The sequence below is a fragment of the Stegostoma tigrinum genome, chromosome 10, assembly GCF_030684315.1.
Source record: "Stegostoma tigrinum isolate sSteTig4 chromosome 10, sSteTig4.hap1, whole genome shotgun sequence".
Lineage (NCBI taxonomy): Eukaryota > Metazoa > Chordata > Chondrichthyes > Orectolobiformes > Stegostomatidae > Stegostoma > Stegostoma tigrinum.
This window is the reverse complement of record NC_081363.1, coordinates 42,912,122-42,937,561: the sequence shown is the minus strand read 5'-3', so window position 1 is coordinate 42,937,561 and position 25,440 is coordinate 42,912,122. Positions and strand designations below refer to the sequence as shown.

Below are 25,440 nucleotides of genomic sequence, written 5' to 3'. Positions count from 1 at the left end.
TGCGGTCCTTGAAGAACGTGGAGATCTGGGATGTGCGGGAGTGGAATGCCTCATCCTGGGAGCAGATGCGGCGGAGGCGAAGGAATTGGGAATAGGGGATGGAATTTTCACAGGAGGGTGGGTGGGAAGAGGTGTATTCTAGGTAGCTGTGGGAGTCAGTGGGCTTGAAATGGACATCAGTTTCTAGCTGGTGCCTGAGATGGAGACTGAGAGGTCCAGGAAGGTGAGGGATGTGATGGAGATGGCCCAGGTGAACTTGAGGTTGTGGTGGAAGGTGTTGCTAAAGTGGGTGAACTGTTCGAGCTCCTCTGGGGAGCAAGAGGCGGCGCCGATACAGTCATCAATGTAACGGAGGAAGAGGTGGGGCCAGTGTAAGTGCGAAAGGGGGACTGTTCCACGTAACCTACAAAGAGGCAGGCATAGTTTGGGCCCATGTGGGACCTGTTCTTCCTCTCAACTATCCCCTCCTCCCACCTCAAGCCACACCTCCATTTCCTACCTACTAACCTCATCCCGCCTCCTCGACCTGTCCATCCTCCCTGGACTGACCTATCCCCTCCCTATCTCCCCACCTATACTCTCCTCTCCACCTATCCTCTCCTTTATCCATCTTCAGTTCACCTCCCCCTCTCTCCCTATTTATTTCAGAACCCTCTCCCCATCCCACTTTTCTGATGAAGGGTCTAGGCCCGAAACGTCAGCTTTTGTGCATCTAAGATGCTGCTTGGCTTGCTGTGTTTATCCAGCTTCACACTTTGTTATCTATGACTAATCTGTCTGTTCAGTTGACTGGTATGAACGTCTGACTGTGTACAGAGAGTGAGATGGAGATCTTGTATACCACATAAAAACCCGAAAGAGCTGCGGATACTGTAAATCAGGAAGAAAAACAAAGTTGCTGGAAAAGCTCAGCAGGTCTGGCAGCATCTGTGAAGGAAAAACCAGAGTTAATGTTTCTGAGGAACGGTCGCCGGATCTGAAACATTAACTCTGGTTTTTCCTTCACAGATGCTGCCAGACCTGCTGAGCATTTTCAGCAACTTTGTTTTTGATCTTGTAAACCACAGTTTCACATACTGTGATGTAATTTACCTGCTTTCGAGATACGGTGCCTTTCTGGAAAATGTGCAGCAATACAGCAGCGATTATGAGTCAAACACATGCTCTGACATATTACTAATTGTGAATTTTCCGATTGTGTTTGTCATGTGTGAGGTGACTTTCATGTTCAAGAACTTGGAAAACCTATCTTAAATAGTTAAAATGCAAATATTTCTGCTTACATATTTGGACTTGCTTTGCAAATATCCACTGTTAATTGGACTTAGCATGTGGAATTTAATTCAGAACATCTTTTAAATGTTGCACCTGGGATAAGTAGGTGTCTCTCACCAAAATCATCGATCTTGATGAGGAGATCCTTCAAATATTTAGCATTGATTCTCGGCAAAATAGGCTGAATCAATTCTCGGCAATTACGCTTTTGATTGTGTTTTTTTAGTGGAGTGGGATTTACCAAAGTTTGTTTTGCCGATTTATTTCCTCTTCCCTCTTTCTTTGCCTTTCACCTCCCCAGCTGTGGTTCTATTGTTAAAATAGGTAAGACGCTGTGAGTGGGTCAGGACTGAGGGGGCAAGTTGTACCGTATCGAGCATGTGTTGCTCTTTTGGAACTGCTGCCATTTGAAAGAGTTAACCAAGGATCCTTTTTGAAACTGAGGGTGTTCCTGGCAAGGTCAGCATTTATTATCCAATCCTAAATAAACCTCAGATAAGAAGATGTAGGAGCGGAAGTAGGCTATTTGATCCATTCAGTCTGCAATGAGACCATAACTGATCTGATGGCCCTCAACTTCACTTTTTCCTGCCTCTTCTCCATAAACATTGATTCCTCAAATACTGAAAAAAAATCTGTCTGAATGCTGAAATCATTATCCTCTGAAAGAAAAAATTCCTCCTCATCTTCGTTTTAAATGTGTGACTCCTTTTACTCTGACTCTCCCATTGGTAGAAATAACAATAACAGCATGTTTATCATGAGGACTTGAATCTTTATGTAGATTAGGGAAGCCAGTTTGCTAGAGATAGCAATGAGGGAGAATTGGAAGATCTACCCTGTCAAATCTCCTGAGAATCTGATACATTCCAATGAGGTCAAATCTCATTCTTACAAACTTCAATGGGTGCAGGCCCAATCTATTCAACCCCCCTCCTCCTGAGGCAGACCCTCTGTACATTGGATCAAACCTTCTCTGGACTACCTCCAATGCTTTGTCCTGGATGGTGTCGAGCTTCGTGAGACTTGGTGACACACTCGTCCAGATATATGGGGATTGTTTCATTACACTCCTGACTTTTGCCTTGTACATAGTGGATGGGGCTTGGGGAGTAAAATATGAATGAACAAAAATCTACAACTTCATGCCTCTGTGTATTACTGAATGAACATAAAACCACAAGACTTTTTGTTTTGGTAGGATCAAGAAAGAAATTGGCTTCCAAGCAGCATCTATTCTGATGCACATTGTTTACTTTTACAGTTGCCTCACAACGAAGGTGAGCGTCAGTCTGATGTGTCTAATATCTGGTTATGATTGAAGGAAAAGTATATTGACAATGCTTCTGTGCTGTTTATAAATCTTCTCTGCCCCTTCAACTGGGATAAATCTTTTTTTTAATTACTCTGTAACCATAATATTATAGCACACAATAGGAGAACGTCTAACAGCAGCAGTTCAAAAAGGAAGAGATTACATTTTGTGCTTGGCCCCTGATACTTTCCCGTTTGTCAGCTGTAAGCACCCTCTGAGGTGCACATAATAGCTTTTCCTATCCTGTCCTAACTATGCATTCATGCCTAATTTTGAAGTTTGAGAAATGCACACAAACAATCCATTATTCTGTTGTGCAATTGAACTTGTAGAGGCCTGATTTGAGACAATATAAACTCATTGATGGTTGATCTGATTATTTAAAGTAAGTGCAATGTCCAATAACTGTGAGATGCGTTGATGTGGAGTGCATTGATGATCTAACATGCTGTGCCACAGAGTGGATAGAATGTGATATTGCACCCATGAGCTCTTGCACGAGAAATCTTCGTCTGGAGGCAGTCACTTCCTGGAAAGGGAGGAAAATAAGGTGAATCACCAGAGGCCTATCATGCTCAATCTATGATGACAGAGACTTGGAAGCCTACTAGGTTCCCATTATGATTTAGGTGACATGGGATATTTCTCTTTAAAATATGGAAGGACATAACTGGGGAGGGTGGGAGGAGTGCATATTGCTGTAAACATGGAAGACCCTCGGGGGGACTTGACAGGTTGGATATTTCCTTGCAGAAGAATCCACCTTCAAAAGGCATAATCTTAGAATAAGGGCTTAACCTTTTTAAGACAGAGGTGAAGAGGAATCTCTTCTTTGAAGGTAATGGATTTGTCACATTATTTACCACAGAGGGCTATAGAGGCTGGGTCATTAAGTGAGATTGATTAAAAATATCTGAGGGAACATGTGTTTTGGAGAAAAAGCAGAGAAATGGAGTTGAGGATTCTGTCAGCCGTGATCCCATTGAATGGGGAAGTAGACATGATGGGCTGAATAGCCTGTTTCTGCTTGCATATCTGAGATGTAGGCAGTTGCAAAAGGGAGTAAAATATTATGTTGGGATGTGGCTTTAGTTGAAGTTTATTTTGACTGACTTTGTTTGTTTGCTTTTGTACGGTTATATAAGATGCTGGTGAAACACCTTGTGCCATTTTTAGGTTGCAGAGTACAAACTTTACAATGACTTCCGTCATTCAGAAATGAAAAATTACACAGCCACTTCTGTTCATCATTTAAAATCAAGCCGACTCCTTTCCTGTGGAGTGTTCTGTGACCTTTCTACATAGTATTCATCATGGCTTTGAAAGACGTATTTTCAAAACCTTACTGAATTACAAAATGCTGAAATTAAGTGATTGATAAATTCACTTTAAATTAACCACACACAAACTAGACACAATACTTGTATATGAGTGAAAGTAGTATTAATCCAATGGTGATGATTCCAGCCTAGTCCTTTGATGAGTAACATGTAAATGTAATAATTATGACCATTCACAACCCTTTGGCAGGAATTTCCAGTTCCCTTGTCATAAAAACATAATTGAATATCAGAAACAGGAGCAGGAGCAGGCCAACTGACCCTTCGAGCCCACCCTGCCATTCAATATGATCATGGCTGAACTTTTTGAGAACTCAGTTCCACTTACCCACCCTCTCACCGTAACCTTTAATTCCTTTACTTTTCAAAAAACTACCTTAGCTTTAAAAACATTGTGACGAAGTCTCAACTGCTTCACTGGGCAGGGAATTCCACAGAATCACAACTCTTTAGGTGAAGAAGTTCCTCCTCAATTCAGTCCTAAATCTGCTCCCTTCTAATTTTGAGGCTATGCCCTCTTGTTCTAGTTTCATCTGCCAGTGGAAATATCCTCCCTGCTTCTATCTTATCTATTCCCTTCATAATTTTATATGTTTCTATAACATCCACCCTCATTCTTCGAATGAATGTAATCCCAGTGTACTCAGTCTCTCCTCATAAGCCAAACCTTTCAACTCCAGAATCTACTCTGCACCCCCTCCAGTGTCAGTACATCCTTTCTCAAGTAAGGAGAAGAAAACTGCACACAATGTTCCAGGTGTGGCCTCACCAGCCCCCTATACAGCTGCAACATAACCTCCCTGCTTTTAAACGCTATCCCTCTAGCCACGAAGAATAAACAAGTTGCGTATTAGGACCCAGCCCAACAAAGGTACTAACACTACAAAGCCTGTTTCTTATCCTTCTGAGTTCCTTTTAGCCCCGTGGATTTGAGGTTATAGCACAAAAAAAGTTTTAAAATATATCTTCTAGTTCTATGCAAGCCCTTGGTCAAAAAACAGGGATGAGAGGAAGGCATAATTTGAGCATGTTCTTCGTGCTCAGGTGTACCTGCTATACATTAGAATGATATATTTTCTACTTACCTGTATTTCCAGGAGAGTACATAAAAACATGGAGGCCCCGCTATTTTCTGTTGAAGACTGATGGTACATTTATTGGCTATAAAGAGCGGCCACAAGATGCAGAGCAACTAGAAACACCTTTGAATAACTTCTCTGTAGCACGTAAGTAAGACCTACGGTTTCATTATGGAATTTCCTATGCTGCCAGAACCCACAGTTCAGCTCAAATTCGAAATCGCTGTGTGTAAAATGAAAAGACAGAACTGCTATATTAATGGTACAATAACAGATCACTGAATGAAGCCATTTACTGGTGAATTGGTTTGAGCTAATTACAGTTTGTAACATTGTACATAAGTTTTAGACGATGAGTTCAACTCTTAAAAAAGGTTCCACATTGAGCAATTACAATATTCTGAAAGTACACAACTGGGCAGCTCGGTTGCGCAATCGTTAGCACTGCTGCCTCACAGTGCCAGGGGCCTGGGTTCAATTTCAGCCTTGGGCAATTGTCTGTGTGGAGTTTGCACATACTCCCTGTTCTGCGTGGGTTTCCTCCGGTTGCTCCGATTTCCTCGCTTAATCCAAGATGTGCTGGCTCGGTGGATTGGCCATTCTAAATTGCCCATACTGTCAAGGGACATGCAGGATTGATGGATTATCTTTGGGAAATGCAGAGTTATGGGTGGGGGTGGGTCTGGGTGGGATGGTCTTCAGAGGGTCAGTATGCGCTTGAGGAAGTGAATGTCCTGTTTCCACATGTGTGATTCTAAAGCTATCAGCAAGAGCAGAGTCTGATCTTAAATGGTAGAGGTACTAAGATATTTTTGGTGTCTTACAGTTACAATTCTAAGGTTTGTAACATTTTTTTGGTAGGTTTTAGGAACTGTCTGTTTAACTTTAGTGAAGTGTAGGGAGTTCTGTGATCTATTCTGAATTCTCCTTTAAAAATAGGCCCGGATGATCTGGCTATTAAAGGCTACAGAAAATCCCAAATTACTTTGCTGGAAAGTTGGTGTAAGATGTTCCTATGTTGAGATGAAGCAGCTGCTTTTGTGTTTAGAGTGGTCACGTTGCTTTGATGTGCTAGGATGGTGTTAAGAATGTCAAGTTGTAAAACAGTTATGCTGTAAGCTGCCCATTGACTTCCAGGATGAAAGGAAGTTGGGATCTAAAGGTAGCTAATCAACATTTCTATCTGGATACAAAACCCGTGCGATTCATGTTGCCAAGGAAATATACTTTGAGGGGACAAGGGTTTCTAAGAGAATGTTTCCCTTGTGGGAGAAACTAGAACTGGAAGGAATAGTTTAAGAGTGAGGTGTGGATATGAAATAATTCTTCTCTCAGAGGGAAAGTTGATGGAACATTTTCTGGAGAAGGGGATTGGAGGTGGGAGTCATTAAGTGGTTTTAAAGCAAAGGTAGATATGTTCTTGACAAACAAGGAAGGTCAGGGTATACAGGAAGGTAGAATTGAGGTTACAGTCAGATCTAACATAATCTTAGTAAATAGTTGAGCAGGGTAGAGGGTTGAATAGCCTATCCTGTTCCTAATTCATTAATTCTTATGAAAGCCTCTGAGATGTACCTTTTAGGAGTGCACGTTGGAGCTTACACTCTGATTTAAGGATTTAAAATGACATTGGCAGATTTGCTGAGCCTGTGTTAAAGAAAGTATGACCAGCAATATCCCTCACAGTGAAAGACTGTTCTAAGGTTAAAGGTTGTATGGCTGGGAATTTTAGTAAATCTTCATGAGCCAGGAATTAGTCCGCACTGAGTCTGGGGAAAAATGAATGACTACATTATTGGCAGTACAACGTTGTATGTTGTTAAAAATTGAAGACAAATATTCTTTTCTGTAGTTCTAAAACTAAAGATTTCCTACAACAGTTTTGTTTATAATGTTTTTAAATATTTGTTACAGCAAGGATCTTAAAACATACACCAGTGTTTAACTTTAGAAAGTGCAAATTGATGTTATGGATATCTCATGCAATTATAAGACGGCTTTTAAGCATTCCTTCCTCTCAAATTCGAGGTATATTTGTATGATGTTTGAATGAACCTTTTTTGACTCAAAGTCCTAACAAAGTTCATAAAAATAAGACCAAACTTATATTTCAATTTTTTTTCTTAACCTTGAAGAATTACAAGGTTCCGTTGATGGTATTAATAGAATTAAAAATGCGTATTAAAGGTAAAATTGCCGTAGTCCTACTGAACAGTAGGCTGCTGTCTCATTAGAGAGAAATGACTGGTCTTGGTTTCACTCAGGGGTCACCATGTCTTATGTGAGGGGACAGGTTGAGAAGGAGAGTCCTTAATGGTAATCTCCGCTTCTGTGGGAATTGAATACAACCAATGACTTCACTTTGTCACTCTCCACAGATGCTGCCAGTCCCGTTGTGTTTCTCCAGAAATGTCGCTTTTTTAATTTTAGATATTTAGCATCTGCAGCATTTTGCTTTTTCAACACAAATGTAATTGTTTTACCTGGTTCTTCATATGGCCAGTTATGCGCTTTATCCATATTAGACCCACAATAAAAAGGTCCAACAATCAGATTTCTTTAATAAGCATTAAATTATTGATCTATTATAAAATGAAACTTAAAGATGATGCAAAATTAGTTAACACGTGTAGTTTGTAATTTGAATGTATAAGTATTTACCCCTTTAAATATCTGAAGAAAAGTAAATTAAGTAAAAAATATTTTTAAAAAAATTATAAATGCAATTTCTTATTAATACAAATTAAGGTAGCACAGTGGCTCAGTAGTTAGCACCAGGAACCCAGGTTCTATTCCACCATTGGGCGACTGTCTGTGTGCAGTTTGCACATTCTCCCTGTATCCGTGTGGCTTTCTTCCAGGTGCCTCCCACAGTCTGAAGATGTGCAGGTTAGGTGGATTGGTCATGCTAAATGGCCCATAGTGTTCAGGAATGTGTAGATTAGGTGGGTTATAGGGGCATGGGTGTGGGTGGGATGTCTGAGGATTGGTGTGGACTTGGTGGGCCGAAGGACCTGTTTACATGCTGTAGGGATTCTATGTCTATGACATGACATGACAAAATCTCTGCAGAGATTGTTTTTGGGAAAAGATCATATCGGCCAATAAGTATTCGGGGTGATTTTTTTTCTTCCTTGGTGTTTTGTGAGCAACAAAATTGGGAAATGTGGAATGTTTGAAAACAAGCACAACCTTAACATTTGAGAAAAATTATTTCCGATAATGTTTCCATCAAACTTTAAATAGAGACTTCAAAATCTCACCATTGAGCAATCTTATTTCCATGTACTTGCATATCATTAAAGACACAACTCACCTTGTTTGCATGTAAGTTTCCCTCCTCCTTCCCTGAGAAACTTGATGGTACTAGTTCCTGACATGTAAAAGAGCAGTTACCTTGTGGGTATAGCTTGCCAAATGCTTGTCCCAGCCATCATGCAAATGCTTCTTTAAAACCATGTCCCTGCATGCTCCATGGCTGCGATGCACCTCAACCGTTCGTTTGCGCAAATCAGCATTGCAAACCACCAGCCTCATTATATCACTTTATCTGCTTCTCCCAGGTTGCGTTACATGCAGGACACATTTCATGCATTTGCACAGGATACATCTCATGACTCTTAGCTTGTGTTTACTAGGAGGCCATCAACCTCTGTCTACTTCACATTGCATTCTTCATGCATACTCACTGACTTCAGCAGTGACTTGGAGGCTGCCAGCCTCTACGGGATTCAGAGATAGTAGGAACTGCAGAAGCTGGAGAATCTGGGATAATGCGATGTGGAGCTGGATGAACACAGCAGGCCAAGCAGCATCAGAGGAGCAGGAAGGCTGACGTTTCGGGCCTAGACCCTTCTTCAGAAATGGGTCTAGGCCTGAAACATCAGCTCTACAGGATTCACGTTGCTTTCTTAGTACACAGAACCTTCAGTGCTCGGTTGCAGGTTTCCAGCCTCTGTGACTTTTTTGGTGCATAGGGAATGGCGGGCAGATTGTGACATGAGGATGAACTGGACAATCACGAGTGACAAGTGGTGAGTGGCACCGTGTAACGTCAGCACGTCAGCATGTGCCAGCCATATAGACAGCAAACACACTGCTTGTGCTTCATACAAATGACAATGTCTGCAAGTCCAAAGGTAGCAGTCCTTAGTGCAGTGCATAGTTAAGAGTACTGCCACAGTCAGTCATGAGGCTGGCACAGTCATCAGGCATTTGATCCTACCGGAGACCGGGGCCCATTTCCTTCGTCTGGGGATTAGATCATGTCAGTCCTGAAGGTCAAGTGCAGCCAGTCTGCGGACTGCACATAGGTCAACAGGAGTGCTGTGGAGTTTGGAGAGTGAGCCCATTGTTTAAAAAGGGATAATAGGAACTGCAGGTTTTCTGATGAAGGGTCTAGGCCCGCAACGTCAGCTTTTCTGCTCCTAAGATGCTGCTTGGCCTGCTGTGTTCATTCAGCTCCACACTTTGTCATCTCCATTGTTCAAAAAAATCATTTTTTAAAAAATTCATTTTTTTTAAAAGGAAGACTATAAAATTGGACTGTTCTCTTCCTGCAGTTAGTTGTTTGTGCCTCTCGGAAGAATATGAGAATAACCCAAACAGTTCCCTGTCAGCGTGTTGGTATTTGTGTGAGATTCCTCGTGAAAGTTTTGGAAATCATTGCCTTAAATGGACTTCACAGTGACTGATTTATCATTGTATTTGTGCACTTGGTTCTGAATATTGCAAAAATACTACAAAAATATGTTTATTCGTAACTGGCAGCTTAAAAGGAAAATAACCATATGTTGGATGAACGTTAGTGTTCCGTATTGTAGTTTCTGTTACCAAAAAGGCTCAAAGCTCGTCAGTGATCTGATAATGTGACAGTCAGAGTAGAACTGGGTAATTAGGCAGCAGTTGTTCCATATGACAAAGGCATTCTGAATGACTTTGTTGATTTGCCGTGGTTATTAGTTGACAGAATTTCTGATAATCCTAGTTGCATCTTCAGTCTGCTCCATCAGCAAATTTCAAATCCGTGCAAGGAAGGAGACTGATATCTTCTTTAAGCCACAAAATCAATCTTTCATTTCATCTGTCAACGGCAGATAGTTCACCAGTAAACCAAAAGGTATATTTAATCTGAGTTTAAGAATATAGCACTTTTAATATTGTTCTTCATCAAATTACTTTTGCATTGATTTTTTTTTCAAATTTGTAGTATTTATCTCTTTTATGGACCTCTCTCTGAAATTGAGCCTATTTCTAGGCCTCATTCAGTGTTGTTTAAGTCAGGTGCTACATGCCATTTACAACCAATTTCTCACCCTTCCCAATTGGGAACTGCCCACCTTCCATTGATTCCAGTGTGGCCAAAATCACTCTGCACTGTGATGTATTTGGATGTCATAAATATTGAAATTGAAAAACATATTGTGCCACCTCTCCACATTCACACTCCTCATCTTTTGTATAGAACAATTGCATTTAAATGATTAAATGTTCCAAAGAGCTTTACAAACGATTATGGAATAAAAGTAGATTACAAGTGACATAAGGAGATGTATGAGGTAAGATGACCAAAAACTTAGTCATAATGGTAAGATATAGAATCATAGAGTCATTCAGGTGGAAACAGACCCTTCAGTCCATCCCCATCATAATCCCAAACTAAACTAGTCCCACCTGTCTGCACTTGGCCCATATCCTTTCAAACATTTCTTATTCGTGTCCGAATTCAAATATCTTTTAAATGCTGTAACTGGACCTCCACTGGAAGTCTATTCTGTGCACATGTATCATTCTCTGTGTAAAAACATTTTAAAAATGTTTTCCTCTCTTATCTTTAGAAATATCCCCTCTTGTGTTGAAATCTGCCAACCTAGGGAAAAGACACCTGCTATTCACCTTATCTGTACTCAAGCATCTTAAGAGAGCTGACAAGATGTATGATGGATTCCCTCCATCATAATATCAGAAGTGGGGCTGTTGTCAGATGACTGCACAATGTTCAGCACAATTCGTGACTCTCAGAAACAGACCATGTTCAAATGCAATAAGACCCAGACAATATTCAGGCTTGGGTCGAAAGTGATTAATAATGTTCGTGTTACACAGATTGATTCACATGCAACTCCTGTAGCAGGCAGACAACACCCAGTTTCTGGTGGTAACTAAGAGGGGAAAAATAGCTTTCATTTCTTCAAGACCCCAGTAACAACTGCTGTAAGATAATAAAAAGATCCTTGTTCAGTAGTAATTTGATCCATGCCCATTCAGGCTGCTTCTATTGTTCTAACTTTAAAAATAAACAAGGTCTCTTAAGCTGTTTAGTAAACTGCCTGTCACCTCTGCCTTAAAACCTTTCTTAAAAAAACAACAGGTCAAAGTCACCACTTAAAGCCACAGCATTGTCAAATACTCCTGCCCCACAAGTGAATAAAAGCTTATTTTCCAGAACTTAGGACCTAAACATCTGATGGCAAGGTTGATGGTGATGAAATGATTAAAATTGGATTACTCAGTAGATCATAATCTATAGAGAGATAGGACATGTGCAGGTTTTGTATGGCTGAAGTACATTATAGACCCAATTCAGATCCAATGTGGATCAGATAGCACCATTTTCACTCCTAGTTCACTTTTTCAGATGTGTTGGCAGGAATTGATGTGAAATGGGCAGCAGAGTTTATAGTGACATCCAGTTTGTGGTGAATGAGACATGGGCAACTGCCTAGAAAGGCATTTTGATGAGAGGGGGTGATGGCAGCTATTCAGGCAAGAAGAGAGAATTGCTAATAATGGCACCTGCCATGGGAACAAGAAAGGGAAGTTGTAGAATCCCTACAGTCAGGCCATTCAGCACATCAAGTCCACGCTGATCCTCTGAAGAGCCACTCAGACCCACCGCCCTACCCTGTCTCTGTAACCTTGCATTTTCCACAGTTAATCCACCTAGCCTGCGCATCCCTGGGTACAACAGGCAATTCAGCATAGCCAGTCCACTTAAATTGTGTTGTCGCAAACAAGGTGAACTAAAAGACAGTCTGAAGGGAGATAATAGAGCAAGTAGAGAGGGGTGTTGGCTCAAATATTCAAGGTCACTACAAAGGGGAAACCTAGAAGAAGTTATGCTTAACAAGCTAAGGAAATGGAAGGACATACAAGAGCAATCTCACTTGCTAGTCATGATCTTCATCAGAAAATGCCCTTTAGTTCATGGCACTCATTGTCAAGCATGAAAGTGGAGGAGACAATGGTAAGTGCATCTGAAATGATAGTGCTGCTGAGAAGCTGCATGGTACCTTCGCCTTCTACGTTGATCTTTGAGATGTGGATTGTTTGTGAACAACCAAATTAAGAGCATTTTTTCTAGTCATTGGAAGGCAATTCTAGGTTATGTCACATGTTAAAAAAGTTTGAGTAATTTTTTTCATTCTGCTTGTTAATGCTTCACGATTTTGAGTGCAGAATTTTAACACCATGTCACTGATTAAATTTGTGTGGTCTGGTCCCAGGAGTTTTTCTTCAAATCAGAAACATTTCCTGTTTAGTAGTAGAACCTTTTTTTTCAAATAGGCCCATGTAACATATTTATATGAAGATAATAAAATGTGAGGCTGGATGAACACAGCGGGCCAAGCAGCATCTCAGGAGCACAGCTGCTTGGCCTGCTGTGTTCATCCAGCCTCACATTTTATTATCTTGGAATCTCCAGCATCTGCAGTTCCCATTATCTCTGATAATATTTATATGAAACTTTTTTTTGTAAAATAGTAAAACCTAATAGCTATGTGGAATGGTGGGGATAGTTTAAGTGATGGATATGATGGTAAACTCTGTAACTCACTGAGTTAGCAGTCACTTGGGATGATAAAGCACTGTTGAAGAAACACATTCCCATTGTGAGGTTTCTATCATACTTCGTTGTTGATTACTGTCAGATTCTGCTGCTTTGTATTACCTTAAGATGTTTTAAATTATTATAGGCACTAAATAAATGAATGTTGCTGCTCTTGTCTCCATGATGCATTATCTGTCTTGGCCCAGCATTTATTGCCATTGGTTTTATCTATTTAGATCAAAATGTGTTAAAATTACCTCGGGCCACATTAAAGCTGAAGTTATGCCTGTATAAGGATTCATCCTGTGAGAGGAGATCAATAACACAAGCTATTTGGAAAATCTACATGAATGTGGCTTTCTTGCCATGATTCTATACTTTGAACTATCTAATAGTAATTCTGTGGATAAATTTGTCAATGGGTGCGTGTCTTTTTTAAAGCAAATGTTGACCTTTGCAGATAATAATTTTAACATAGATGAGGACTAATTAGGCCATATTGCTTTTGTAATTGTGAGTTCCAGTCCCATGCTAATACCAATTACTATGCATATTTCACTCTTCCTCCGTATTTATTCAGTTTATTCTCCATGTTAATTTACTTCACTGTGAAATGCTGTAATTGAGTTGTCTGAGATAGCCATTATGGCAAAACATTCTCTATTTTGATAATTCCCTGCTCGAGAAAGAACAAACAACCTAAATATTCAAGTTTTCTTCTAAGCACCTATTTGCTCATTAACAAGTAACACAAGATAGCCAGAATCAAAGTACTTCTTTTGCTACATTCTCAACTGCTACTTGTCTTTTTCAGTCATGCTGTCAAAAATAGCTCTCTTTTTTAACGTTTGAAATGTCAGCAAAAGGTTGCAAGGGTAAAATTTTCCCTGTGATAGGGTTAGGATTGGGAAATAGACATTGGAGGAGGGAGAGATAGTTACAGCCTCTGATTTGTGCAGGTGCAGACTGCCAATTTGAGAGTCCAGAATGGAGGTGGACATTGCAAGTGTGTATCCCATTTAAAAAAAAATCACAGCAGCCATTACTGTGGCTGCCATTTGACTGAAAGCATGAATGCACCAGGGATTCAGAAACCTGTGATTTTGCAGATGACACCACACTTGCAAATATTATTAACTCTGGGGAGGATTGTGTTAACCTCCAAAAGGATATGGGCAGGCTGGTGGAATTAGTACACAGGTGGCAGAGAAGAGAGAAGTGATTCATTTTGGTAGGAAGAATGAGGAGACATTATATAAGAAGAAGGGCAAAATTCTGATTGGGTCACAGGAAAAGAGAAACCTGGGTGTTGAGGGGTTGGGGGCGGAGGATTATTGGTATTTCTGCATAAGTTGTTGAAGTTGATAAGCCAAGTTAAGAAAGTAGATAATAAAGGGATCCTGGGCTGTATAAATAGTGGCATAAAATGCAAAAGCAACAGACCTGTAATATTTGTTTGACCTCATCTCTCTAATGCCTTAACACTAGAGGAATATGTTGTACTCCGATTAGAATTCAAGAGAATGGCCCCAGTTAGATAGATTAGGATAGCTGGAACTGTTTCTTTGGAGAACTCAGTATTGAGATGGGATTTGATTTGAGGTGCTCAAAAATCATGATCCATCTGGACAGATGAGGTTAGAGGAAAAGGTTGTTGCCCTTGGTGAAAGGGTTGAGTATCAGAAGACACAAATTTCAGATAACGTGAGGAAAATCTTTCTTATGCCTTTATCTTTTAGAATCTTGATTACACTGCTTGAGAGTTTGGTAGAAGCAGAGTCCATTAAAGCCTTCAAACAAGAATTGGATACTGTCTGAAGACAGAATAATTTGCAGGTTTATGGAGGAAAGGCAGGTTTCTTGTAGAACTAAGTGAGTTGCTGTTTCAGAGAGCTGGCATAGATAGGAGAGTCTGAGTGGCCGCTTTCTGTGCTGTATGGATTTTGTGGTCAAGTCTTGAAGAGCCTCTCTGAAGACCTTAATGGTCCATGAAAAGCACCCAAGAAACAGTTCTGAAGGTATAAACCACTACTTTCTTTGTATTGCATACCCCAATGTTGCGTTTTAAATTTCCCTTTGTTTCAATTTTTTTGTCTAATTAAGAAAAAAGATTGTACACCCCAATCTCTACGTTTGATGACTTTAATTATTTCAAGTAGACTTGGGTTCTGGCTCTCCTTCCTACATCACCCATGGAAATGTACTGCTTCTGCCTATGTATGTTGAATTGTAATTGGCATACATCTGCCGATTTATCTATTCTGCCTAAATCCTCTTCCAGCCTCCTTGAATTTTTCTCCAGAATTTAAGATCAACAATATTTGATATCATTTGTGCTGTTGTGCAAGTCATTTGTGAATTTAGAGAATGAGAAAGGTTCCAACACTCCCGTGAGGCACGTCTCTAGCACATTTTGGCAGTCTGAGAGCATTAATTTAGTCATTGTTTCATTATGTTTTATCCTTCAGCCATCCCTTTATTCTTGAATATCATTAACTTTAATTTATGCATCAAGTCCCATAAGTGGCACTTTATCAAACAGTTTTCGAAAATTCAAATTCAGTGCATTCTTTGTTTTATGCTCTCATTTTTTCAAAGAATTCAATGGAAATAATCAAGCATGACATGCCATTTACAAATCTGTGTTGACTGTCCTTGATTAGCTAATACTTTTTCAAATGTATAGTAATGTTAGCCCTAATGGTTTCCGCTAGTTTTCTTCCTCTGATGTGAGATTAACAGTTTGTAGTTAGGCCAGATGGCTTCTCTGTTTTCTTATTTAAACTTTGCCAAGTGACCTTTGTCACCTTCTGGTGCTTTGGTATGTATATTTTTATATATATAAAAAAATGAGAAGTATGATTAGAATGTCTGATGTTTAATTGTTAAAATGCTGTCTGGAACTCAAACTATCTGGGTCTGCTGTCCGCTTATCATTATATTGCCATGACTGTTTAAAATAAATATGTAAGTTGCTCCTCATTCTTTTCAAGAACGCCTATTTTCATCCTTTCAAATGGAAAAGCAAAATGATTAGGAATCTCTATTCCATATAAGATTGCTGCTGACATCCTTTGACAGCTTCATCTTTTCTTTAATTATCACTTGCACCTATTCTTTATTTTCAGCGACTGTATTTACCAATTTCCTTTAAGGCATTCAAAACTCAGGTTCATTAAAATACATGAAAGTTGGTAGCAATGATAAACGTTTAAGTACCGGATGCATGCATTGCAATGGCTCGGTATTCCTTTTGCATAAAATAACTCAATAGGAAAAGTAACCCAGTTATGGTTGAAGAAAGGAATTAAGATTGCTACTAGATCCAGAGAAGAGTCATATAAAGTTACTCGAGAAAATAGCAAACCTAAGGATGGGGAACAGTTTAGATTTTAGCAAATGAGAACCAAGAGATTGATTAAGAGGAGAAAAAGTAGAGCATGAGAGTGAACTTGCAAGGAACATATAAAAGATCTTACTGTCTACTTAAGTATGTAAAAAAAAGATTTGGGAAGTCTATGTAGACTGCTTACAGTCTGAATGGAGAAAAAGGAAATGAGAGGACAATGAACGAACAACTTTACTACAGAAGGAGACGCAAATATCTTCCTCAGAATGGTAGAGAAGCAAAGGTCTGTTTGGAATGAGGAATTGAAAGAAATTTTATTCAGTGAAAGAAAATGAGTACAGGAATAGTTAAGGATACTGAAAACTGATATGAAAACTTTTGCTGATTTTTTGTTATTTTTAATTTGATTCTTCCATCAACTTTTGGTTTGTAGCTGGGAACTGGGAATTATGAGCTGAAGATGGCTTTTGGACTTTGGGAAAACGACTTGTAGTAAATGGAAAAGAGCAAACTAACTAAGCTTTTGTTGATGAGGCTAGGCCTAGAGTTTAATTGTACACTGATCCTTGATTAAAAGAATTTCTACAGACACAGGGACCCCTGGAAGAGCACTGTGTTTAAACAGATAGCTATTCTATGCCTGTGAAACAATGCATCATGGAAACAATTTGAATAATCTGATCATTTTTGTTGTACTCTTTCACTCGTCGCTTAACTCTCTTGTCTATTTTGTATAAATGGGGCTGAGAACAAATGTTTTGGCTTTCAAACATAGATATTAATTATCTTGTTTATTTTTTTCTGTGCTAAAGTTATTGTATATTTATCAAATTGTTAAGCCTTTTGTTTAAAATGCAAAACTGGTGTCTGGACAAAGCCAGCAGGTGGTGGTACATTGGTATATTATCTGAAGGGATTGTCTCAACATTGACTCCTGATCCTATGAAGTCTCATGGCTTCAGGTTAAACTTTGGCGAGGAAACCTCCTGCTGATTACCATGTACCATCCTCCCTTGGCGGGTGAATCAGTGTTCCTCCATGTTGAACAACACTTGGAGAAAGCACTGAGGGTGGCAAGGGCACAAAATGTATTCTGGGTAGGGGATTTCACCATCTGCCACCAAGAACGGCTCGGCAGCAGTCCCACTGATTGAGCTGGTCGGGTCCTAAAGGACATAGCTGCCAGACTGGGTCAGCAGCAGGTGGTGTGGGAACCAACAAGAGGGAAAAGCATATGTGACCAACTGGAGATGCATCTGTCCATGACATTATCGGTAAGAGGGACCACTGTGTTGTACTTGTAGAGTCAAAATTTCACCTTCACTTTGAGAATCATCCCCGTTGTGTTGTCTGGCCCTATCACCATGTTGAATGGGACAGACTTCAGACAGATCTAGCAACTCAAGACTGGACACCCATGAGGTGCTGTGGACCATCAACAGCAGCAGAATTGCACTCCATCACAATCAGCAACCTCATGGCCTGGTGTATGCCCTGGTTCAACTAATACCATCAAGCCAGGGGATCAACTCTGGTTCAATGGAGAGAGTGCAGGACAGCATGCCAGGATCAGCACGAGACTTGGCTAAAAATGAGGTGTCAACCTGGTGAAGCTACCAAACAGGACTCCTTGCATGCCAAATAACCGAAGTGGTGAGTGACATGCAGAACTAAGTCATTCCACAATCAATGGATCAAATCTAAGCTCTGCAGTTCTGTCACATCCAGGCATGAGTGGTGGTGGACAATTAAACAAGTCATAGGTTGAGGAGGATCCCCATCCCCACGCTCAATGATAGAAGAGTCTATATCATCAGCACAAAAGCATTCACAGCAATCTTTAGCCTGAAGTGTTCAAGTAGATGATGCATCTTGGCCTTCAATGGTCACCAGCATCACAAATGCCAGTCTTCAGTCAATTTGATTCACTCCAAGTGATTTCAAGAAATGGATGGAGGTACTGGATGCTGCAAAGGCAGTGGGCCCTGACAACAGTCCGGCAGGAGTACTGAAGACTTGTGTTCCAGAACTTTCCATTCCCCAAGCCGTCAGAACTTCAGTTAATGTTTCGGGTCCAGTGACCTTGTTCAAAACTTCACTTTTCCCTCCATACATGCCTCCAGATCTGCTGAGTTTATCTACCAATTTCTGTTTTGTTTATAAATAAATGGTTAATGTACAAAGGGACCTTCTAGCAAGTTGTGCAGTTTGTTCTCCTTACCAAAGAAAAGTTATAGGAAGGGACGCAGTATAGGTTTACCAGACTGTGTCACGGGATGGCAGACTTTTCATGAAGAGAGACTGGGTCGACTAGCTGTGTATTCACTGAAGTTTATAAGAATGAGAGGACATCTCATAGAAGTGTATAAAATAGTGTCAAAGCTGGACATACGATACAGAGATAATACTTCTTCCGGCTGGGTGGTCCAGAACCAAGAGCCTTGGTCTCAAAGTGCTTGGTATGCCATTTAGGACTTAATCGAAGAGAAATTTCTACACTGAGAGGGTGATGAGTCTGTGGAATTCTCTAGCAGAGAAGGATTTGAATGCCAAAATCATTGAATGTGTTCAAGAAAAAAACAAATACGTTTCTTGAGACCAAAGATGCCAAGGGATATGGGGAGATAGTGAGAATGTGACATTGAAGCAAGAGATCAGCTAGTCTCGTGTTGAATGAAAGAGTGGGCTGGATGGGATGAATAACCCACTTTCTCTATTTATGTTTGTATTCTCCATTTATGTTTGTATTCTCCATTTGTATTTTGCCATTTCTTCTGCTTCCCTTCTGTTCTACCACCCAAAAAGTGTACTGCACACTTAACTTTTAGGTTTAGGTTTGAGCTTTTGCAAATTCTTTCCTCCTAGTTAGAGTTTTAGGCTAAGTCCTGTCCACCATCGTAGTTAAATGTCTCCCATTGTGATCTTCAGCATTACCTTCAGCTTCTGTTCCAGTTATTTTTCATCCCATATCATCTTTGTGTATTTTATGTCTATATTATAGTTGTAAATCTAGTAAGATTACTGCACCGAAAAGGTGTTCTACCCCTGGGTTATTAGATGCATATTTTTAAACTCTACCTTGTTTCCATTTGTACATTCCCTTCTATGTCAAAGCCTTCTTTGTGTGCTGCATGCCACTGTTGCTGTGCCAACCAATACTCCTCTTACGTTGACTGGCTGAGAGGTGCATCATATCAGATCAATTCACCCGGTGATCAATGTTATGTTTCTCCATTTTGCCTACTCCACAAATCCCTTACTTAAGTGGGATATTTAATTGAACATTCTGCCTTTCCAAAAGTGTGGATGCAAGATGAAGTGGGAGATGGGAAGTGAGTGTTGTGTTATCAGAGTTGTATTTCAAATTATGCCTGGCAGTGGAGGTCAAGTGAAAGTCTGATATTTAGAAATGTAATTTTCAAGCTAATTTTATCTTTCCGTTAGAATGTCAACTGATGAAGACAGAGAGACCAAAATCAAACACATTTATCATTCGGTGTCTCCAGTGGACTACAGTAATTGAAAGAACATTTCATGTTGACAGCCCAGAAGAACGGTATGTTTTAGAAAAGGATGTGTGTTTATCAGTAATAGTACTGATCAGGACAGTTAAAACTGCATTTTTTCTTTACAACACAGAAGTTTAATCACCAACAAATTAATTCATAATACATGCCTAAAGTATTATACTCAATTTCAGAATTCAGATAATTTTCAGAAATATTTTTGAAGAAGACAAACGTTTGGTGTCGAATTAGTATGTTGTCGGTGCCTTTCAAGAATATCGTTTAAAATTTTCCACTGCCTTGACTGATGTGGGCAAGGCAAGGAAGTTGCAGTGAGAATGAAAATCTTGACTTCAAGAAAAAGTGTCCTTATTTTCCCTTTGCAATTCATATGGCAAGATTAGAATCTCACTATTATGTGGTGACTACTTTATTTCGATGTATTTGAATCTCATCATCAACTAAACTCGCCCCGTTTATGTTCCATTTCCAGTTCTCCTTCCCCGAGGAACTAGATGGTACAAATTCCTGACATGCTCAGTGGCAGCCACTTATCGCAAACTTCTCCAGGTGTTCATCTAACTCTATCTTCTTAACTATATCTCCATATGCTCCATGGAAATTGCCCTTCTCCAGCCTTCATCCATACAAACCAGCACACCATCACCCTCATCAGATCTGATCTCAGTTCAAATCTTACACCACCTCAACCTGTGGATTTCACACTGGAGCTCGGGGATGCCAATGACTTGCATGCTTCTGCCAGGTTGCAAGGTCAAACACCTATGCATCTACACAGGAAACATCTTGTGGCCCTGAGCTTTGTTTGTGAGTGATTAGGAATTACAGATAGCAACAAGAGTTAGTAGCTTGGATAGTTGAGAGTCTTTGAATGGACATGATGCATGCAATAATGAGACATATAGTTCACGAGCCTTGGGGAAATGCTTGTGGGGTGACAGAATTAAAGTAAGTAACGGCCCTGTGAGTATAAGGTGGCAGAGAGAGATTGGCGGCATTAACCCTTGTGGAGATCAAAACGTTGTTAATTTTCTGGTTGCACTGCCATGTGTTGTATTTTAGCTGGGACACTGCATTAACATGGTCACTGTCTCAATCCAGGCTTCCGGTGTCGTGGCCTCCTTTTGCTTCTCAGCATGATACACCATTGCTCTCCTCTCTGTCGGTTACCATCAAGGTCTCTGTCAGTGTGCTGAGGAGGTAATCTTTCTGGGTCATGTCCTGAATGTAGACATTCAAGCACCACAGCCTGAAGTGGAGGTGGCAACAACTGGGAGGCCCCAGCGGTGACCGGTATTTCCATCTCTCCTGTCACATGATTCTCTTAGAAGGATGCTTATGATCCAGATGCATTATTAACAATATGAAGAGCAGAAGATTGGGTGAAAAGTCTCATTAGCCATCAGAGCCCAGGCTCCACCATCCTCACTTGATAAACATTTTGGTTGTGTGATGGACCAGACCACATTCCCTACAGGTATATCAAGGAGATGGCCTAGATCTTAACTTTTATCTTACTTAAAGGCAAGTGTAAGTTGCAGTGATCCAATAGTTTGGCTTAAAGCAAAACCCACTTTGTTCTTATCCTACAGTTAAAATACAACAAAAGGAATAAGAATTGGAATAACTTAACTCGATTGGAAAACTTAACAGAATAATATATTATCTAATGGTTAAACAGCAACTGTTCCAATATAGTAACAATGCATAAACACACACTTGGCAAAGGCAAATTCAGTAAAATAGATTGTTTCAAATGGGATTGGGCAGCAGAAAGAAGCCAAGCTTTTAGCTGTAGCAAAGAGAAAGTGTGTGTGTGTGCGTGTGCGTGTGTGTGCGTGTGCGTGTGTGTGCGTGTGCGTGTGCGTGCGTGTGCGCGTGTGTGCGTGTGTGCGTGTGTGCGCGTGTGTGTGTGTGTGTGCGAGAGAGAGAGAGAGAGAGCTTCCACAGCCAACTTCAAAACCCCAACAACTTTTGAAAGCTAAACTGAAACCGTGGTCTTGTGGGGACCTGACTCCACCAATTCATGATGCTTCTTATGTTCCAACTTGAAAGCAAAACAAAAGCCTCACAAGCTGTTCACTTTATTTGCTTGGAACAGACTGCTCGACACTTTTGTCTCAACATCTCTTTATTTAAAAATTAAAAAATCCTCTTAAAGCCATAGTATCATCACAGTTGATAATGTGAGAATTTCATCTTGTTTAATTTTTGGTGCCTTTACTTTTTTGTTTAGAGTTTTAGATTGAAAGAATGTGCACCTGCATTTGGACTTCAGTTACGCAGTGATGAGATTATAAAGAGGGAATTGAAATACTAAGACTTTTTAACCAGAACAGAAAAGCTTAAGGAGATCTAGAAGTTATGTTCTAAGTTTTTGAAACTATAAATAGAAAATTAGTAATCTGAAAACTATTACCAAGGGAATAAATGGGACAGTTTCAAGAATATATTTCACAAATTTATTAGAAAAATGGAATATGTTCCTATTTGCTTATTGAGATAGAGGCTAACTCAGATTAATTAGCCAGGTTTATGGTAAAAATAATATATAAGATACAGAAAAAAGCAAGAAATTCATATTAATTTCACTTGAAATACAAGAGCTTTAATGAGTATGATGGACCGAATGGACATCTTCTGTGTTGTAATTTTGAGTTGACGCCTAATCTGTTCTAACACTGCTTTCAAATTTTCTAGCCATTGACTTCTACCATTTAACTTTATGCCTTTGTCTTCTGCTGTACTGTTGAAAAGATCAGTTATAGTTAGAGTTATATGCATCATGTTCTATTAACAATGGTGATGTAGGCACTTAAAAAGAGGAAAAGTGAACAATCAAGCTCCATACGATGTGAATCTAAAGACTGATATTTTAATCCTTTATGTGTTGCAAGCGGGTGATTGTGTTTTTGTTTGTTCCCCCAGTAACTGTTGCTGTTAGTGACATTTGTGGCGAGATCCTCAACAGGGAGAACTCTTTGAAATATGTGCAGTCAGCCACAGAGTTAGATAAAGGGAGAGTAGCTGAGCCCAGCAATCACTGTAATGGTTTCTATCGCAGGAAAGAATACTGGGAGCCTTCCCTGATCCTGCTTAGCCATTTACACTTTTGGAAAATATTTTACTTTAAAATGAGAGTTTCTTGAAAAAGGAAGAAGAATAATATATTGTTATTGTATTAGAAATAAGAAAGTGCAAGGAACAAAGAAAAGTAATAAAAGAGAATAGTGGACACCGACAGAAGAAAAATAATATACCGAGCTGAACTTAAGTACAAATAAGGAGGGAAAACTGAGGAAAATAAGAAAGATATTCATTTTCTTGTCAGAGTTGTTTGGGGATTGGTGTTTTACTTTGGATTTAAATTATTTTCATTTTTATTTTTAATGCTGGCGAGTTTTATAGCTACCTACTACAATACATACATCTCCATTGGTAGAGAAGAAAGTTGCCATTTAAAGACGTCAATCACTACTACTGGAAGTCTCCAAGCACTTTACAGCCAATTAAGTACTCTTGGGATGTAGTCCCTGTTATAATGGTGGAGACAGTTTGCACACGGCTAACTTGCACAGACAGCAGTGTGACAATGTCCAAGCTATTTATTTTTGTGATGTTACCTTTTTCACACAGTGGGTGGTGTGTGTACGGAATGAGCTGCCAGAGGAACTGGTGGAGGCTGGTACAATTATATAACATCTAAAAGACATTTGAATAGATACATGAATTCAAAAGTTTTTGAGGGATATGGGCGGAATGCTGGAAAATGTACCTAGATTAATTTAGGATATCTGGTCAGCATGGACGAGTCAGACTGAAAGGACTCTTTCCTTGCTGTACAACTGTATGTCTCTAATTAAGAGATTAATGAATGCCTGGACTCTGGATAAATTATCTGCTTTGCATCAACAGAGTCAGTGGGATCTTTTATGTCTACCCAAGAGGGTAAACAGCACCTCATTTGAGCATCTCATCCAAATTCTGCCACCCCTGATAGTGCAGTGCTCTCTCGGCACTCTACTGGAGTGTCAGTCTGGAGTGTTTTTTTGTGCTGAAGTCCAGGAAGACGGTATGAAGCATCACAGTCAGTTACATCGGTAAATCTAAACTCGCATTGATGATTATGTTGAATAAATTAGTAATGGAGACCTTCCAAAGCCATGCCCACTGCATGCTATAAGGACAAGGGCAGCAGATACATGCGAATACCACCACCTGCAAGTTCCCCTCCAAGCCACTCTCACCGTCCAGATATGGAAATATATTGCTGTTTCTTTGGTGTTGCTGAGTCACAATCCTTAAACGTGCTTCCAAATGGCATTATGGGTCAACCATCACCAAATGGACTGCAACAATTCAAGGAGGCAACTCACCGTCACCTTTTCAAGGGCACCTAGAGATAGGCAATAAATGTTAGCTCAGCTGGACAAAGTACCTATCGTCAATGATGTGGTAAAGTAGGAATCCTTTTTTATAGAGCAGTTTTACCTGACACCTGTTAATGACTGGTTGTGGAGTACTGAGATATGATAACTTGTATTCACTGAAAACATCATAAAGTAACGGAACATTTGAAAACCTGTTGCAAATGGGGGAAATCAAGCAACTGATAAAACTGCATTGTTTAACTATTGATCATTTTATCTGTAATTTAAGTTGAAGCATTGAACAGTTTAGAAAGAATATCTGTAACAGAAACAGAAGTTGCTGGAAAAGTTCAGCAGGTCTGGCAGCATCCGTGAAGGGAAAAAAACAGGTAATGTTTCAGGTCCGGTGACCCTTCCTCAGAACAGAAGAAGGGTCAGTGGACCCGAAACGTTAACTCTGTTTTTTCCTTCACAGATGCTGCCGGACCTGTTAAGCTTTTCCAGCATCTTTGTTCTTATTCCTGATTTACAGTATCCACAGTTCATTTGGTTTTTATATCTGCAACAAATATGTTTTACAAAAAGAAAACCAGTAAATGAATTGTAGAAACATTAACTTTGGGATGTTTCATCAGTAATTTATCTTGTATGCAAGGTGAGGTTTAGAATGATTGATTATTTTTAGTTTCATTCTTACAGGGAAGAATGGACAAAAGCCATCCAAACAGTAGCAGATAGTCTTAAGCAAGAGGATGAGATTATGGACTACCATGCAGAGTCCCCCAGTGATCACTCATGGACTGATTCCATAGAAATTTCTCGTACTAAACCAAAAGACAAAGTGGTAGGATGTCTTAATTGCAAATATGCAAACACAAACTATATTGTAACTTTCATTATTTAGTGGAATGACATTTTTGATTATATTGGAATAGTACCCCATAGATTAGAAATTACTGTTGTTGCTAACACTGATAATTACTGAAAACATTACTAAGATATAACACTGCATGATTTAATAAATGAATTAAAATAGACCAAGAAATGCATTGAAATAACTTAAACACCCACATAGCTTCTCACTGATTAATTTGTAAGCTTCTGCTTCTTTCATGAATGTGTAAACTGAGAGTCATTTTCTGAAGAAGGGTCTAGGCCCGAAACGTCAGCTTTCCTGTTCCACTGCAGCTTGATCTGCTGTGTTCATCCAGCTGTACACCTTGTTATCTCAGATTCTCCAGCATCTGCAGTTCCTGCTATCCCTGAAACTATTGTTGTCAGTTTGCTCACAGCAAGGCCCCACATGCAGCAATATCAGACTGAATGCTGACCTTGAGAAGTCTTTTCCCAGTCC

At 39.8% G+C, this 25,440-nt stretch overlaps 1 protein-coding gene across 3 annotated transcripts in view; it reads left to right on the top strand.

Annotated features, from left to right (window-relative positions):
• The window catches only part of akt1 (v-akt murine thymoma viral oncogene homolog 1), a 110,848-nt gene that overhangs the window by 56,757 nt on the left and 28,651 nt on the right, over nt 1–25,440 (top strand). For all 3 annotated transcript variants that reach the window (XM_048538326.2, XM_048538325.2, XM_048538327.2), the window contains exons 3-5: nt 5,028–5,156; nt 19,634–19,745; nt 24,786–24,930. In XM_048538326.2, the coding sequence (XP_048394283.1) occupies nt 5,028–5,156; nt 19,634–19,745; nt 24,786–24,930 (386 nt within the window). The remainder of the gene's footprint in view (nt 1–5,027; nt 5,157–19,633; nt 19,746–24,785; nt 24,931–25,440) is intronic.